The 19,498-nt window shown below is 33.4% G+C and overlaps 1 protein-coding gene across 2 annotated transcripts in view; it reads left to right on the forward strand.

The window, feature by feature from the left end:
* The first annotated feature begins 259 nt into the window (after nucleotides 1-259).
* Nucleotides 260-19,498, forward strand: part of gpia (glucose-6-phosphate isomerase a) — a 25,760-nt gene continuing 6,521 nt past the window's right edge. Inside the window, 15 exon segments of one of the 2 annotated variants that reach the window (NM_144763.2) lie at nucleotides 260-464; nucleotides 3,692-3,782; nucleotides 6,580-6,648; nucleotides 8,356-8,475; nucleotides 10,724-10,807; nucleotides 11,417-11,563; nucleotides 12,225-12,296; nucleotides 13,235-13,279; nucleotides 13,363-13,416; nucleotides 13,542-13,602; nucleotides 15,189-15,232; nucleotides 15,594-15,746; nucleotides 17,686-17,815; nucleotides 18,576-18,652; nucleotides 19,343-19,471. In NM_144763.2, coding sequence (NP_658909.2) covers nucleotides 346-464; nucleotides 3,692-3,782; nucleotides 6,580-6,648; nucleotides 8,356-8,475; nucleotides 10,724-10,807; nucleotides 11,417-11,563; nucleotides 12,225-12,296; nucleotides 13,235-13,279; nucleotides 13,363-13,416; nucleotides 13,542-13,602; nucleotides 15,189-15,232; nucleotides 15,594-15,746; nucleotides 17,686-17,815; nucleotides 18,576-18,652; nucleotides 19,343-19,471 — 1,395 coding nt within the window. In that variant the 5' untranslated portion in view covers nucleotides 260-345. 2 annotated transcript variants of the gene reach the window in all.

Consider the following 19,498-nt stretch of genomic DNA (forward strand, 5'->3'; position numbering starts at 1 on the left):
ATGGGTAATTTAATAAATAATATGAAAAATACTCGGTATAATTACTGCTTTTACATTACTTTGAAGGTTGGGATAGGGGTAGACGTCAGTAAAATACAATTTCATAGGTAAATTAATAAATAATGTGAATAATATTTGTTAAAGTTCGTCCTCAGCTGTATCCCTTCTAGCTACTCTGGATTCCGCCGTCGTCATTGTGGGCGTGTCCGCGTCGTGATGGGCGTATCTGACAGGATTTGTCACAGCACTTCCACCTCACGCTTTCTGTGCAGTGAATGAGCGAGAGCGACTGTACGGTCGTGTTTCCCATCAGCAGCAGCTTTTAAACGGCGAAATATTTCCACCATGGGCCTCAACAACGACCCGAACTTCATCAAACTGGAGCAATGGTACAAATCCAGCGCGGGAAACCTCAACATGAGGCAAATGTTCGAGGCCGATGCTGACAGATTCAACAAGTTCAGGTGAAGAACGCATCAAACGCGCTTCCGTTTTGTGTTTTTAATCTCTGCCATACACATTTTGACTCGTATTTCATCACGTTAAGCCTATTAGCATCACTCATGCACAGTACTAGCATCTTAAATAGTTTATTTAGGCCTCCACGAGCAAATGTGACGTCTTTATATGTTGGTTTAGCTCATTAATAGCCTCCAAATGTATGTCTAGTGATGTAAATGACATATTAATCTCCAAATGCACATATCACGACACTTCAGTCTTGATTTCGTCATGAATGTCGCAAGGTTATTACAACATCAGGCCGGCAGTGTTTAATGTGCAGCTTCCGCCCTCTGCACCTGCTTATATTCAGCTTTTACACTCTCATTATTGCTCTGATAACACATTTAACTCTTTATATCTGTGCTGAATGAGTGTATATTTAGCCATGTTAGCTTGGAGACGCATAACAAGGTCATCTGGGCACGACCATGAGCATCACAGATGAGCATGTCATTTTAGAGCAGGATTAAATCAACATATTACAGATTATTTGGCTGTTTTCGTTAAATACAGTGTGATGTTAGTGCTGTGTGGTCATTTCTGAAGTGTATAGTGTCAATGCTTATGCAATCTCCTTAATGAATAGTGCCCCACACACACTCTACCGAGATACATCTGTGTTTATGATTCATATCGAGACTGCATGTTAATGTTTATACGCTGTTGTGGATTAATATGTGCTGTTCTGAGCATTTATTGCGCTCTGAAGTGTGTGTTTTCTAGAGTAGAGTGTGTATGTGAGTGTTAGTGTTGACCGGCAGGGGGCGCGCCAGCCGCATGTTGTACGTGATTGTCTGCACACACACCTCTTACTCATTCCATACACACACACACAAACCTCTCCACACACTCAATCACTGCGTTTGTTGTAACACGTGTAGTAAAATGAATTAAATAATGGCGTATTTATCTTAAACTGATTATTTTTTGCGGATAAAATGTTTGACTGAAACATAACCGTTAAATTTATAACAATAATAATTATTATTATTATCATCATAATTTTTTTACGTTTTCATTTATTTATTCATTTTAGCAACACAGTCATATTAATAACCATAATTGATGACATCAAGTACAATAATAAACAAGGGAAAAAAATTCTCTCTATATGTGTATATATATATATATATATATATATATATATATATATATATATATATATATATATATATATATATATATATACATACATGTATACATACATGTATACATATATACACACACACACACAAGTTAAAAAAAAAACAGCACAGAAAATAACCTTTCAAAAGCTTCTATGGATTGATCATGATTTTAATTTTTTATGCATGACAAGTTGTTTTACATATATCTGAAACAGTAATTTAGTGTAATTAAATATACAGACTGATGTGACGCTGCAGTTTGAGAGTAACTGTCTTGTATAAGAGCGCTAGTAAATCTCTTGTAGCGTCTGCTTTAGCGTTCCTCATGTTTCCAGTCTAAACATCACTAACATCCTGTCACTTAAACGTAAACCAGGCCTGACGGATGATTCTGGAGTGTTCATGCTGTGCATAAAGCTAAAATAAACCCCTGATAACACATATTTTGTATGTTCTCTGTATGTTTGTGTGCGCATATTCGTGTATATATATATATATATATATATATATATATATATATATATATATATATATATATGTGTGTATATGTGTATATATGTGTGTGTGTGTGTGTGTGTGTGTGTGACCATATTTGTTTGCGTGCATATACGTGTGTGTGCGCATTTCTGTGTATGCGTGTGTGAGTGTATATGTGTGCATATGTGTGTGTATGTATATTTGTGTGTATGTGTGCGCATATTTTTGTATATTGTATATATATGTGTGTGTGTGTGTGTATAGTGTGTGACCTTTAACGTGTGTGTACATTTGTAGTGTATATGTGTGTGCGTGCAAATGCATATGAGTATATAAATTGTGTGTGTAGGTATAAGCGTGTGTGCACGTATTTGTGTATATGTGTGCACTTGTGTCGTACGTGTGTGTGTGTGTGTGTGTGTGTGTGTGTGTGTGTATATAGTGCATGTGTATTTGTGTATATGCTTTTGCGCGTGTACACCTGTGTCGTGTTTGTTTGTTTGTGTGTGTGTGTATTTCTGTAAATGTGTATGTGCGTGTGCACTTGTGTCGTATGTATGTGTATATACGTGTATGTATGTGTGTATATATATATATGTGTATGTATATGTGTGCGTGTCTGTATATAACGTGTGTGCGTATACTGTACGTGTGTATGTATGCGTGTGTGTGTGCGCGCTTGTGTATATATTTTGTGTTTGCGGAACGCGCGCGTGCATGTATTTGTTTATACACATTGTGTGTACGTGTGTGTGTGTGTGTGTGTGTGTGTGTGTGTGTGTGTGTGTGTGTGTGTGTGTGTATATTTGTGTATGTGTTTATATAATCTGTGTGTGTGTGTGTGTATATATTGTGTATGTGTTTATATAATCTGTGTGTGTATGTATATATATATTGTGTATGTGTTTATATAATCTGTGTGTGTGTGTGTGTGTGTGTGTGTGTGTGTGTGTATATTGTGTATGTGTTTATATAATGTGTGTGTGTGTATATATTGTGTATGTGTTTATATAATCTGTGTGTGTGTGTATATATTGTGTATATGTTTATATAATGTGTGTGTGTTTATATAATCTGTGTGTGTGTATATATATATATATATATATATTGTGTATGTGTTTATATAATCTGTGTGTGTGTGTGTGTATATATTGTGTATGTGTTTATATAATCTGTGTGTGTATGTATATATATATTGTGTATGTGTTTATATAATCTGTGTGTGTGTGTGTGTGTGTGTGTGTGTGTGTGTGTATATTGTGTATGTGTTTATATAATGTGTGTGTGTGTATATATTGTGTATGTGTTTATATAATCTGTGTGTGTGTGTATATATTGTGTATATGTTTATATAATGTGTGTGTGTTTATATAATCTGTGTGTGTGTATATATATATATATATATATATTGTGTATGTGTTTATATAATCTGTGTGTGTGTGTGTGTGTGTGTGTGTGTATATTGTGTATGTGTTTATATAATCTGTGTGTGTGTGTGTGTGTGTGTGTGTGTGTGTGTGTATATTGTGTATGTGTTTATATAATCTGTGTGTGTGTGTGTGTGTGTGTGTGTGTGTGTGTAGTTTGCAGCTGTCGACAGATGATGGGGATCTCCTGCTGGACTTCTCCAAAAACCTGATCAATGAAGACGTCATGAGTTTGCTCTTCAACATGGTACAGTGCAGTACACACTCCTCTCCGCACGCACCGCACACCTTCAGGTCACATGGTCAGAGCCGAGTTTGTTACTGTTATAAAGCTGTTACTGTAATCTGGCTTGAGTTCAGATTAGCGTCTTTAAAGCGCTCATCTGTGTGTGTGTGTCCATCTCCAGATGTTAACAGGCTTAAAGCTGTTGGGGCTGAAAATAGTGTGTGTGTGTGTGTGTGTTGGGTTACACACTATTATTTACACACACACAGTACTGTTATGAAAGAAGTCTTTGCATCTGTATTGTGACTATAGACGTGCTGATATTAGATAGCACAATATATCTTGATATTGAACATGGTATTGTTTTCACGGACGCTTCAAAGTTCTGTAAAGATTTAATAAAGGTCCCCTAAAATTAAAATAAAGTTGTTGTTTTTTTAGATATTAGTATTAGTATTGTTAAGTTTAAGGGTATCTCTAAGCCAGTGAGCACTAAAACAGTGACAAAATTTGTCTTCAGAAGATCTAAAACTGATGCAAACATGTAAAGCTTGTAGTTTGTCGCATTCGCCTAAATGGGGCAACAATTTTACTGACGTCACCTCATACTTCAGTCTCTCATCAAATCTTCTGACCAATCAAATGCTCTTTAGTGTCTGACATGCCCCGCCTCCATGCCCCACTCTCACTGGCCGAGCTGTGATAAAACAAAACACTATAGAGTGGAGGAACTATGACGTCACTTTGTAGGCTAATCGGCTGCTAGCATAAAACTGCTTCCCTCGTGAAAATACCTATAGAATTTTCATAGATATATACACTAGATGTCGCCTGGCCTATTGTTGTCTATTGCAGTGGTTCTCAAAGTGGGGGTCGGGAACCCCCCAAGGGGTCGCGAGACAATAAAGGGGGGTCGCCTGGTGATTTCCAAAAATCTATTTATTTATATTAAACCATAAGAATTACCATATTTTATCAATAAACTACTGAAGAGAAAAATTGTTGTTTATAGTTGATATATACTATATAGTTACTACAGTAGCTTATAGTTACTTGTTCTATTGGATTGCGACCCCTGGTGTAATTTTAAATTTTTAATTTTAAAGACACACCAATGGCGTCAGATGCAGCAGATTGATTTTATAACATCAGGTTAAACTTTCTGGCACATGTACAGCACTGATTTACAATAAAAAAAAGATTAAAATAAGAATAAACTTGGGTCTATTGGTGTGAGTGCGCTATTTCATGCAAGGTTTCTATATATATAACCACCTCAGAGGATATTGGGGGTCGCGAGTCAATAGCATTGTTATTTTGGGGGTCGCAAGCTAAAAAGTTTGGGAACCCCTGGTCTATTGGATGGAATGCGTCAACAGCGCCGCCATCTTGCTACAGGGTAGCGCTCCTTTGAAATGAATGCGGGACCAAGGTACAGTGGAGGACTGTGGCCATCCAAAGCCAGAGATACACACATATACACATATATCTATGATCGGGAGTTTTCCTGGATGTTAGTATGTAATTTTTTTTTTCTAATTACGAAAATTTTAATTTTCATCACTTTTCTACATTGATGGATCAGTGACCGCACGGCCATTCCTGACTAAAAGCTTGTGTTTGTGTGTACAGAAATGTAGTATTCACCCTCCCTGTTAAATTTGATCTAATCATGTCCTGAAACACAGCTCCTCTCCTGCTTTCACTGCTCATACTGACGGAGAGAGCGATTCGTTTGTGAATGAATCCCCCGAGCGACTCTTTTACTAATGTTAGCCGACAATAATACAAGTTTCTGGCAGCGCAGCATCTCGTTGTCATACTTCTTTTGCATTGTTTGCTGATTCTATTCAACAAAACTAGCATAAGCTGAGTGTTTAGTGTGAGTTGGAGCTGCTTTGCCGTATGGTGAATGCAGTAAGAGACTGTTATCATCAATAACGTTACCTGATTAGCACCAAAGTTCAGAACATACAAAAACAGAAAAAAACTTCATATTACCTATGAAATGTTCTACCTTTGTGCTGTTTTCTTAGTTTGCTCGTTACTACACCCGTAGACAGCGCTAAAGTCCCGCATCTTCACGTAATAACACTGTCTTGACTAGTGCGGTTGAATGACACTTGTCCTGGGAGCACTGTACCAATGTGGCGGCGCTATTGACGCATGCTCAGGGTCCCTATGCGATATCCAGTGTATATATCTATGGTGAATCTTCCCATAGTGTTTTCGAAGATTGCGAATAATAAGCTCTGTGTTCAAACACTGTTCTTACACTTACACGTTTTGTCCAGCCGGATAATCCTCACACCAAAATACAACTTTGAGCACTTTTGTATCTTACACGCAAAAGCAAGAATTGAAAAGCTAATATTAGGCTATAAACGGACTACAGTGCCCTCAGACGTCAGCCCCTCCCTGCTACAGACAACTTATCATGCTTATTTTTAAAAATAATGTCCACGACAAAGAGTTAATCTCTCTGTTTGGCAGCTTAAAGTCACGACAGCTGCATATAAACTCTCTATAATCCTGCATCGTGAACTTGTCGATCCATCCTGACGACGATGATTGAGAGAAACGCAAACATGTGCTCCGGCCAATCAGATGACAGCAGTACATAAACACAAGGATAATAAATACTGTCACAATTTAAGCCCCTGTTTATGAACAAGCCCAATGTCTGAGACGCCCTCACATTCACAGTCATCAGAGCAGGACTGAACACACACCTGCTGTTGTCATAGCTCTTTACATGTGTGTGTTTGCTCAAGAGTCACTTTAACCGTCTTTATTATTTCTCTGTGTTCGTGATCAGGCGAGATCAGTGGGCGTCGAGGCGGCCCGGGAACAGATGTTTGCAGGAGAGAAGATCAACTTCACTGAGGTAATGATCGAAGTCAAACATCTACTTCGCATTGACACACAGCAGAAACTTGTGTTGAAACTCCCAGCTTCCTCTTTACATCACTGAGGTGGTCAAAGCTGTAGCAATCACTGAGGTCTGCGGATTGTTAGTAATTGTGTAATAATAATGAATACGAATGCATTTTAATTGTGTAGTTTAATATATAGACGCACACAGTTGAAGACAAAATTATTTAAATATATCTCAAATATATGTCAAGAATTGTTTAACAAATATATACACCACAGTATTTCCCATTATATATTTTATTCTGTCACTTTTTTTCTTATTTAATAATATTTATCCTACTTAGTTGTGCTCAAATACATGTTTTCAATGCACTTTACCAAAATGTGTGCACATCTTTGCATTTCCATTAAGCTTTTTTAATGCAATATTCTCATATGCATAATAATAGGTGGATGGGAACATTGCAAGTGTTGCCAGATATTCTTACAAAATCAAACTTAATCAAACCCTAAAAATGCACCAAAATAGATTAAAACCTTGTGTTTGTCATGCTGAATATGGAATCACTACTCTCTACCTTCACCTTCTCCCTACCTATTTTTTTTTTATATATATATATTTTTATATATATATATATATATATAATATATATATTTTTTATATATATATATATTTATATATATATATATATATATATATATATATATATATATATATATATATATATATATTTTTTTTTTATATATATATATATATATATATATATTTTGTGTATATATATATATATATATATATATATATAAAATATATATATATATATATATATATATATATATATATATATATATATATATATATATATTTATATATATATATATATATATATATTATTGTTAATATTATCATTATTATTATTATTTTTTTTTAAAGAGATAAACAGTTTTTCCTACTCTGTTGTGCACGAGCTGTATTAATGAACATATTTTCAGCATTTATGCACATCTTGGCATTTGCATTAAGCAGTTTTTATGCAATATTCCAAACAATGCATAACAAAAGGTGGATTGAAACAGTTTGATTCTGTAAGAATATCTGGCAACACTAGCTAAAACAATTCCTGAAAAAATTGCACCAAAATAAGTTTATCATGCAGGATGCAACATCGGTAATCCCAACCTTCATCTTCCTACTGTATAATTGGCTTTATTACTTTAATAATGCTGTCATTCTTTTTCAAGTGTCCCTAGTGATCTTTAACAAGGACATTTTTTCTTCTCTACGTCAGTTTTTTTAATGCACATTTTCATAATTTATGCACATTTTGGCTTTTGCTTTAAATATTTTTTTATCTAATATTCCATAAATACTCATAAAAATAGGTGCATGGAAACATCGCTAGAGTTGCCAGATATTTAAACAAAATAAAGTCCTGAAAAATTCACCAAAATAAAGTTCAAATCTTGTGTTTTTCATGCAGGATGCAGAATCGTTAATCCCAACCTTTTCTTAACTCGGCTATTTTAAGCATTGTGTCCTTGAATTGTTTTTTAATGCTTAACATGACAAAGTCTGGCAACATGAGGTTCACTGAACACCTCAGAAAGACATGAAATGGCTATGATTGAAAGTGGCAGCAATAGACAGTGTTAGTTATTTCTCTGGGCAGTGGATGTGAAGAGTGTGTGTGTTTTTATTTATTTATTTATTCTTTGTCAGGGTCGTGCCGTCCTCCACACCGCCCTGAGGAACCGCTCCAACACTCCCATCATGGTGGACGGAAAAGACGTGATGCCAGAGGTGAACCGAGTCCTGGAGCAGATGAAGAGCTTCTGCCATGTGGGTGAACATGACTGTACAACACGGCTGTTTACAGAGAGCTTCTCTTATTAACCATTAACCTGAACTTATAGGACCTGGGGGATGTCGTGTTTGTAGTGATCTTATATTGTGAAATGTTCAGGTTTATTGCACGTAAAGCAGCCCTGCAGCATTTTATTTAAGAAGCTGTTGTGTCCCATATTAAAAAACACTGTAGTTATTTATATTAATATCTACAGCGTTTCGAACCAAAGTGCAGTAAACTACTTAAATTAATTTTGTATGTGGGTTCTATAGTTGCTATGGTAGCACAACTATAGTAATATAAACAAATAATCCACTTCTGTAGTTGCTATGGTAACACAACTGTAGTAATGTAAACGAACGATCCGGTTTTATAGCTGCTATGGCAGCACAACCGTAGACCCTTTTCACATTTCTGGGTTTCTCAGTAGCGGAAGCCCTCATAGTTGGTGAACTCAGAGCGCAGTGAATGGGAGAATACAACAAATCATTGCTTTTACAATCTTATTTGTTTGAATAATAAAAGAAAAACTCCACGATGGTGTTATCAAGACTTTAAGAAAAAAGAAAAAGATAGTGTGAGACTGATGACGGCAGGTAGAGGAGAGAATGATGCTAAATTTACTGTCCTGCCCCATAGACGCTGCATTAGAAACGCCTTGCACAAGCGGGAATTCGTTTTTTGTAATTTGAAGCAAAGATGAAATAATACATATATAAATGTTCATGCATACAAAAAATAAATAAAATGTTAAAAACTTTAAAGGATTTAAGATGCTGTTGACTGTTAAATGCGTCATAACAGGCTTGTGAAAAGGGTCCAGAGTAATATAAACAACTGATTTAATACTGTAGTTTTCTGTGACTATATGGGAAATTTTAGTTTTACTATAGTTAATATACTGTATGCAGTATTCATTACAAAAAAGTTGTAATTGCTATAATGTACTGTGGATACGATGTATCCATGTTTATGTTATTTTTTTATATTATGCATATTTGACAATCATATATAAAAATATATATAATAATGCATACATAAATTTCAGTTAAACCTAATCGATGATTTTTCTTTATTTTAAATCCATTGATGATTTCTGGACAAACTATTGTTAAACTGAATGATTTATTTGTTTTTTGATGGTGGCAGGGGCATCGCCGAACCCAATTTACCGGGGCACGTGAAGATTTACTTTATATGCAAGTGTCATTTTTAAGAGTGGTAATCTCGAAATAAAGATGTTATTTTCTCTGTGCAACCAAACCAGTCCCGGTTGTTAACATGCACGTTGAAAAGAAGTACTTGCTGCTCACGCGCCGCTCATGCGCTGTGAATCCAGCCTATCTGTCTTTTATGCTGAGGTGATGGCATGCAGTGAGTTTTGCAAGTCGACAAAACCAAAGTTTAATTAATATGACCGAGGCTGATCTTAAGCATGCTTCCTGATTATTTTGTATGAAGTAAAAAGGAAGGATGCTGAGTCAGGGAGGTGAGACTTAATAAACCTGATTCTCTGCCAAGTGTGAAGTCTAAGACAACAGATAATTCTATAACTCATCTTAAATGTTTTTTGTTTATTTATTTATTTTATTTATTGATTTTGTTAATTTTATTTGTTTATTTATTTTATTTATTTATTTAGTTATTTTATCATTTTATTTACTTATTTATTTTATTTTATTTTATTATTTTATTTATTTATTTAATTATTTATTTTATTTATTTATTTTATTCTTTATTTTATCATTTTATTTATTTTATTTATTTTATTTATTATTTAATTAATTTATTTATTTAGTTATTTTATCATTTTATTTACTTATTTATTTTATTTTATTTATTTAATATTTTATTTATTTATTTTATTTATTTATTTAATTATTTATTTTATTTATTTATTAAATTATTTATTTTATTATTTGTTTATTTATTTTATTATTTTATTTATTCTTTTGTGCGTGCCCCAGTAGAGCTTTTATGTCTAACAACGCCCCTGGGTGGTTTTGGTATCTTCTGTAAATCATAATAAAAATCTTGTATGATCATTTTTATTGCTGTTGAGGGAACTTTATCATGTACATTGTCCCCTGGCTATTATTTAAGCTTCTCCATAAACATTTTAGAGCAATACAACAATGATTTAACTAATTTATCAGATTATCTTTTATATTTGATTTGATTATTTTATAACCAATTATGAAAAGTCCTGAACATAGATGTTGTGTGTCTGTTATTGTGCAGAAAGTGCGCAGCGGCGCGTGGAAAGGCTTCAGTGGGAAAAGCATCACTGATGTGGTGAACATCGGCATCGGAGGATCAGACCTGGTGAGTTTCCTAAAGCACCCCAGAACTGACCGTAAAGAAATCTGATCAGAGATGTCCGGCTGTCGAATTGAATGTTGAAAGGGATTAGTTTCGGGTAGGTGTAGACATTAATGGAATACAGTTTACTGGGTGATTTAATAAGTTAAAGAATAAAAATCTTCCAGTTCCTTCTAGACACAACCAAACCTGCCGGAACTACTTGTGGTGTGTTTATCTGAATAGTAGTTGCATGCCTTAATGTTCGTCAGCCAATCAGAATGGGGCATTTAACAGCCCTGCAGTTTACTTGTCAGTTTTTAGTTTACACATAATATTAGAGCTTCTTTTGATTTGCATTTAGATATACCATATCGCAATACTGAAAGCAAAATTCATTTACCACTTGACTGCTTCATTTTGTGTGTATAAACTTTCCCATTACAAGCATTAGTTGAACAACCCCTTTACTGTTAGTTTGCTATAAGGGTAAGATGTGCAAAAATAAAGCCTCACCTCCTACTTAACATTCAGTTTCAATTAAAAGTACATCAAGATACTGTAATAAAAGACTTTAAACGTGTGTAAAGACCGAAGAGAGAGTGTGTGAAAGCTGTTTGTGCTGTTCTTCAGGGTCCTCTGATGGTGACTGAAGCGCTGAAGCCGTACTCTAAAGGAGGACCCAATGTCTGGTTCGTCTCTAATATTGACGGCACACACATGGCCAAAACCCTCGCGCAGCTCAACGCCGAGACCACACTCTTCATCATCGCCTCCAAGGTAGAGGAACAGACAAGAGAACAGGCTGAAATTACTGTTTTAATTTGTCTGGATGTATGCAACACTTCATAGTCCACCATCTAAATCATGGGTTGATAAAAAAGAGACCAGAAATCTGTCCTGTAAAAGCAGAACAAAAACTGACTGCATCAATTTGTTAATTGTTACTTTATTGTGTGCTAGAAATTTTACAAACTTCCAAAATATATTTAAAATAAAAATAATGCACAACTTGAATATTTCTCTCTTTAACTTCCTGTAAGAATTTTGTTTCTTGGACTAATTTATTTAGTTAATTATGTGTTTCTGTCACCTCTCAGCCAGGCTGTTATAATGCCACTAAACACAGTATAAAAGTTAGAAATTCCTTCTTATCTGCTTATATATATTTTGCCACTTCATCCATAAAAAAAAAAAAAAGAATATATATATATATATATATATATATATATATATATATATATATATATATATATATATATATATATATTTTTTTTTTTTTATGGATGAAGAGGCAAAATATATATAAGCAGATAAGAAGGAATTTCTAGCTTTTATACAGCATTTAGTGGCATTATAACAGCCTGTAACAGCCTATATATATAAAACCGTGTTTTAGTGTTTGTGTCTTAATTCCTCCATGTTTTCATATTCCCTGCAGACATTCACCACCCAGGAGACCATCACAAACGCAGAGACGGCCAGAGAATGGTTTCTGCAGGCCGCTAAAGATGTGAGACCTACATAAATTATTGCATTTTATTAGCCAAGTTTTTTTACAATGAGTTTTTTTCAGGTCAAACTGCTGAGATGTTTCAGCTCAAATTTGGGTAAAACATATGGACGTTTTTTTTTTTTTTTTTTGCAATTGGTTTTTTTTTTTTTTCATGTTTATTTTTATTAATTTTATTTTTATTAATTTTTTATTTTATTTTATTTCTATTTTTTAGTTTTTGTATTAATTAATTTTTATTTGTTTAGTTTTCATTTATTTAATTATTCAGTTATTTATTTAGTTCTAGTTTTCATTTAATTAATTTTGTGTTATGTGTATTTGTTTTTATATTTTAATGTTTATTTCTATGTATTTTTTTAAATGTTTGTTTTTATTTCTACATATTTATGTTCATTAATTAGTTTATTTTTTGTTTTTTAGTAATTAATTGATTAATTTGTTGTTTATTTTTTTTTATTTATTTGTTTTAATTTTAATTAATTAATTAGTTTATTTATTTTAATTTTTAGTTTTTTATTTATTTTATTTTTTAATGTTTGTTTATTTCTAAAAACATTTAGTTTATTTATTTATTTCATTAAATCATTTATTTAGTTTTATAGTTTTGTTATTATTGAATTAATTAATTTAGTTTATTTATTTATTTCAGCCAAACAAAAAGAAGACTTTCTCCAGAAGAAAAATATAGTGGAAAATCCTGTGAAAAATGTCCTTGCTCTGTTAAACAGCACTTTATATAGATATTTAAAAAAAACTATTATCATTTTACAAGAGAGCTAATCATTTTGTCTTTAACCATATAACATTAATACCAAAGTCAATCCTCCTGTAAAGAGCTTAATCATTTAAAGTATGAGATGTCAGAACTCTTATTATTAACAGCACATAATAATCTGTTAATATACAGACACTAATAATTTATATTTGTATTGCAGAAATCTGCTGTGGCCAAACATTTCGTGGCTCTTTCCACAAACGCGGTGAGTACAGCAGCATAACTTCATGTATTCTCTTTTAAGTACGGTTTAATCAACGTGTATTTATTTCTGTCTCCCATCATCAGCCAAAAGTGAAGGAGTTCGGCATCGACACCAACAACATGTTTGAGTTTTGGGATGTGAGTATGTGCTACAGAGCAGTTTCCAGGACGGACTGAATGCATGATTGCCTGAAATATTGACTGCTCTGCCATTTTGCTGAATCCACTTCTAAGTTAGTGTTAATTTGATGCTGATGTTTCAGTGGGTCGGCGGCCGCTATTCTCTGTGGTCTGCTATCGGCTTGTCCATCGCTCTGCACATTGGTACGTCTGCTGTGGGAAAAGTCCCCAAATATGCTGTAATGTTTTTCAGGAGTGACAAATGATATGCAGCCAAGTCTGAAATTATTCAAATCTTTGGCAAACTGTGACTTGAGAGTTATTTTATTTAACCAGCAGTTTCTGTTGTTGTTGTTGTTATTATTTATTTTTGACTGGAAATGACTCGGACTTCTTCCAAAAGATAATAATATGATGTTCAAGAGGGATCATTGTGGGAAAAAAAAATATATGTTTCAGCTTTTCTTTACATTTAAACAAAAATGTAAGTCCGAATTTGCAAGGGGTATGAATACGTTTTGAATTTAAATTATATTTGCTTTTATTTTATTAACTTTTTATTTGTATTTTATATTTGTTTGTTTGTATTTTATTTTATTTGCTTTTATTTATTTGTATTTAAATATTTACTTATCTATTTATTTGTATTTATTTTATTTACTTTTATCAATTTCTATTTTTTATTTATATATTCATTTATTTATATGTTTATTTTATTTGCTTTTATTCATTTGTATTTATATATTTATTTACTTTTATGTATTTATTTGTATTTATTCTATTTATTTCTATTTTTTATTTATATTTGCAATTATTTATATTTTTATTTGCTTTTATTTGTTTACATTTATTTATATATTCATTTATTTATTTATTTGTATTTTTTATTTATATATTTGCATTTTTTATATTTATTTATTTTATTGACTTTTTATTTGTATTTTTATTTATTTATTTATAAATTTATTTTTTATTTATATATCTGTATTTTTTATTTTCTTATTTTTATTTATATATCTGTATTTATTTAGTTTATTTCGCTTATATTTTTATTTATATATTTGTATTTATTAAAATTTTTTAGTTCTTTTTATTTATGTATTTGTGTATTTTTATATTTGTTCATTTTATTTACATTTATCTATTTGTATTTATTTACATATTCATTTTTAATTTATTTTCTTTATTTCATTAGTTTGTACTCAACAAATTAATTTGGTATTGACTGTATGTGTTTACAGTATATATATGCAGCCAAAATCTATATTTATGTATTTGTTTACTGTGTGTTTCTGACCTAACTTGACCCATAGACTGCAAAAATAAATGCTTTACTCAGTTTATGTCTTGTTTCTGGTCCAAATATCTACAAATTCTTAAATCAAGAAGCATTTTTTAGACCACCAAAGAGTAGTGTCCTGTTTTCAGAAATAATACATCAAAATTAAGTATGTTTTTGCTTAAAAATTAATCCTATAAATGGATAATCTGCCAACGGGGTAAGCAAAATAATCTTGTATTCACTTTGAATTATCATTATTTTTATGCTGATTATTTTAGCTTTTTTTTTTTAAAGGAAAAACTTAGTAAATTTTGACATTTCTGAAAACAAGACAATGCTAGAAAATGCTTCTTGACTTAAGAATTTTTAGATATTCGACTAGAAACGAGACAAAAACTCCAAGTAAGAAAAGCATTTCGTGCAGTGTACTTCTGCATCTTGCACTAATAGACTAATGTTTTTGCATGCTGTAAATAATGCAGTCACTTCATTTATTGACGTCTTGCAGGTTTTGACAATTTCGAGCAGCTTCTGTCTGGTGCTCACTGGATGGTAAGCATAACTTAGTATACTACAGTACAAGCGTCCATTTACTTTGCACATTGCATACAAGCTTAAAAACTGAATTTTGTAATGTCATGTAAACTATTTTCAGTAAAAAACTGCATTTTATTAATCAGATTATTTGGCTTCGGCATTTTAGAATAACTAAAACAACACTTGGCTTGTTGTGGCTGAGATCATCAGTGTTTTTATTGCACATAAGCAAGTTTATTAATCCTTGCCCCGAACTAGTTTTTAGCAAACAATAAATTGTAAAAACTTTCTAAACAATGAAAATAGCCATAGAAGCTGCCATGGCTTTAAACACAAACTAACAGCTGTGAGTAATGTTTATGGCTCTTTTTCTCAGGATAATCACTTCCGCTCGGCCCCTCTGGAGCAGAACGCTCCGGTCATTCTGGCTCTGCTCGGCGTCTGGTATGTCAACTTCTTCCAGGCTGAGACACATGCACTGCTGCCCTACGATCAGTACATGCATCGCTTCGCTGCGTATTTCCAACAGGTCAGTCTGATGACACTTTAGCTATGAAAAAGTACAGGCTTCAGCTACCAATAAATGTTATAAAAATGTGACAATACCAGCTTTTATATAAATATAACATATAGTAGGAGCTCTGTTAAGGGTGTTCTTGAACGCCTGATGAGCTGAAGCCATCTATGAAGGGATTCGTCTGTAACTGGCGTCCTTTCTAGAATCAGTCTTGTGTTTTGATTCATTAATTACCATGATAACTAGTCATGAGGATATGAAGCTTTTCAGCCACAGAAAAGAAGGTTACATCAACAAATGATCGCCATCTGCTCTAGATACAGGCTGGATCCAAGATTGTGGGAATCACAGGATAAGGAGATATACACACGGTACTCTGAGCGATTAATTCTGAACTACAGTAGTTCTATTATTATTATTTTTATTTATATTATTATTATTAGTGTTCAGAGTGAGCTGTTTACATTAAGCTTATGACATATTAACCAATTTACGTGATTCAGTAGAATGCACAAGTGCTTTTCTCGTGAGCATTTGAGTGTACATTTGAAAACTAGCCTAGAGCGCCATCTGCTGTTTAACAACTACCCTAGAGCTCCGTCTGCTAGTTAAAAATCTAGCCTAGAGCACCATCAGCAGTTTAAAGACTAGCCTAGAGTGCCATCTGCAGTATAAAAACTAGCCTAGAGCGCCATCTGCTGTTAAAAAAATAGCCTAGAGCGCCATCTGCTGTTAAAAAAATAGCCTAGAGCGCCATCTGCTGTTGAAAAACTAGCCTAGAGTGCTGTCAAACTAGCCTAGAGTGCCATCTGTAGTTAAAAATCTAGCCTAGAACGCCATCTGCAGTGTAAAGACTAGCCTAGAGTGCCATCTGCTGTTTTAAAAATAGCCTAGAGTCCCATCTGCAGTTAAAAATCTTGCCTAGAGCAGCATCTGCAGTTTAAAAACTAGCCTAGAGTGCTGTCAAACTAGCCTAGAGTGCCATCTGTAGTTAAAAATCTAGCCTAGAGTGCTGTCAAACTAGCCTAGAGCGCCATCTGCAGTTTAAAAACTAGTCTAGAGCACCATCTGCAGTTTAAAAACTAGCCTATAGTGCCATCTGCTGTTTTAAAAATAGCCTAGAGTGCCATCTGTAGTTAAAAATCTAGCCTAGAGTGCTGTCAAACTAGCCTAGAGTGCCAACTGCAGTTTAAAAACTAGCCTAGAGTGCCATCTGTAGTTAAAAATCTAGCCTAGAGTGCTGTCAAACTAGCCTAGAGTGCCAACTGCAGTTTAAAAACTAGCCTAGAGTGCTGTCAATCTAGCCTAGAGCGCCATCTGCAGTTTAAAAACTAGCCTAGAGTGCTGTCAATCTAGCCTAGAGCGCCATCTGCAGTTTAAAAACTAGCCTAGAGTGCTGTCAATCTAGCCTAGAGCGCCATCTGCAGTTTAAAAACTAGCCTAGAGTGCTGTCAATCTAGCCTAGAGCGCCATCTGCAGTTTAAAAACTAGCCTAGAGTGCTATCTGCTGTTTTAAAAAATAGCCTAGAGTCCCATCTGCTGTTAAAAATCTTGCCTAGAGCAGCATCTGCAGTTTAAAAACTAGCCTAGAGTGCTGTCAAACTAGCTTAGAGTGCCATCTGTAGTTAAAAATCTAGCCTAGAGTGCTGTCAAACTAGCCTAGAGTGCCATCTGCAGTTTAAAAAACTGCAGCCTTTCAATCGCTTCACTGTTCATGTACCAAGCACTCTGTCAATTGATGGTCATTGCAGCCTATCACAGACATTCCAGTCGGCTGCATAAACACAATGACCAATCAGAGGTGTTCAAGAACCCACTCAGCAGCACTCCAATATTAGAAGGATATTATGGGATCATCACATTTTAAACAATTTTCACTCCTGAAATCTGTACTTTTGGTCATGTTTCTGACAATAAAACACTTTGCTGAGTTCATTTTATGACCTTTCAGGGGGACATGGAGTCCAACGGGAAGTACATCACCAAGTCTGGCACTCGTGTGAATTACCACACGGGACCCATCGTTTGGGGAGAACCAGGAACTAATGGACAGCACGCTTTCTACCAGCTCATTCACCAGGGTCTGTGATCCCTATATATGATATATATATAGATGTATGTATGTATGTATGTGTGTGTGTATATATATATATATATATATATATATATATATATATATATATATATATATATATATATATATATATATATATATATATATATATATATAATTTATTTATTTATATATATATAATTTATTTATTTATATTTATTTATATTCATATATATATTTATATTTATATATTTATGTATTTATATATTTATAAATATTATATATTTATTTATATATATTTATATTTATGTATTTATATATTTATAAATATTATTAATTTATATATATATATATATATATATATATATATATATATATATATATATATATATATATATAAATTTATTTATTTAGTTATTTATTTAGTTATTTATTTATTTTTATACATTTTTTTTTTTACTAGAATGTATATTTAAAGTTGTATTAGACAGGTTTTTAATGCAGAAAATATTTGAGGGGATTTGTTTAATAAAAAGGTGGCTCCTTGTGTACATTTTTATTAAGTGATAAATATCCTAAAATTAAATCTATTACATGAACTTTTTTATCAGTCTAGTCGTTTACATGCATTTGTATGATGTTTGTTTATCAAGATACTGTTACGTTTCTAAATTCTGTATTGAAAATGTATCATTAATGTTGGCATGAATATAGCTACTGCTGCTGATGTGGCATTAAAACTAATTAAGTGATTGACTGATTGATGATGATGATCTGTTTCTCTGCAGGCACTCGCTTGATTCCAGCTGACTTCCTCATTCCTGCGCAGAGCCAGCATCCTATCAGAGATAACCTGCATCATAAGGTAGAGTCTGTGCTGTCTGGACGTCTCAGATGTTTACTCATGATACAGGGTTTCCCCACGTTCTGAAAGATAGGGTTTGTTTGTTTTTATGTCCGAATAGAATTTCAGGGACTTTTTTCTGTAATGTATTTTTTGTTTAGTGCTGCTTGTTTAATGTCAGTGAGTGAGTGTGAGTGTGAGAAGTTTCAGCTCAAAATACCACACAGATAATGTTTAGTAACTCTCTGAAACTGACCCTTTTAGGCTTTGATCCTAAATTGTGGTGTTTTGGTGACTGTCGCTTTAAATGCAAATGAGATTGTGCTCTTTTTCAAAAGGGGGCGGGGCTATAAATGCCTGTGTGTCAGCATAGTTGCAGATTCAAAAACAAGACTAGCGTCATATGCTAATGAGGGAGAACTGTTCACTAGTGGGCGGAGCTTCACCCTCTGATGACATCATACAAAGGGAGAATGTCAATCAAAGTGTTTCTGCAGACTGTTTCTATCAAGTCTGATTATAAATAATACAATTCATACAGTTTATTATAACTTTATGATTATATTCACACACTGTTGCCACACAGCTCCATATAAACCCCTTATAAAAGTGATTTGTGCATAGGAGCTCCCCTTTAAAGTGGAAATCCTGCTAATATTTGAAGCCGTTGTGGATATATGTTACGCTCCTTTCACTTTCTGAATCCCGCAGATCCTGATGGCGAATTTCCTGGCGCAAACAGAGGCTCTGATGAGGGGAAAGACTTCTGATGAGGCTAAGAAGGAGCTCCAGGCTTCTGGGTTGTCTGGAGACTCGCTGGAGAAACTCCTGCCTCATAAAGTGAGTTGCTCTTTATTTGACATGTCT

Source organism: Danio rerio, chromosome 25 (assembly GCF_049306965.1).
Source record: "Danio rerio strain Tuebingen ecotype United States chromosome 25, GRCz12tu, whole genome shotgun sequence".
In the NCBI taxonomy this organism is placed as follows: Eukaryota; Metazoa; Chordata; class Actinopteri; order Cypriniformes; family Danionidae; genus Danio; species Danio rerio.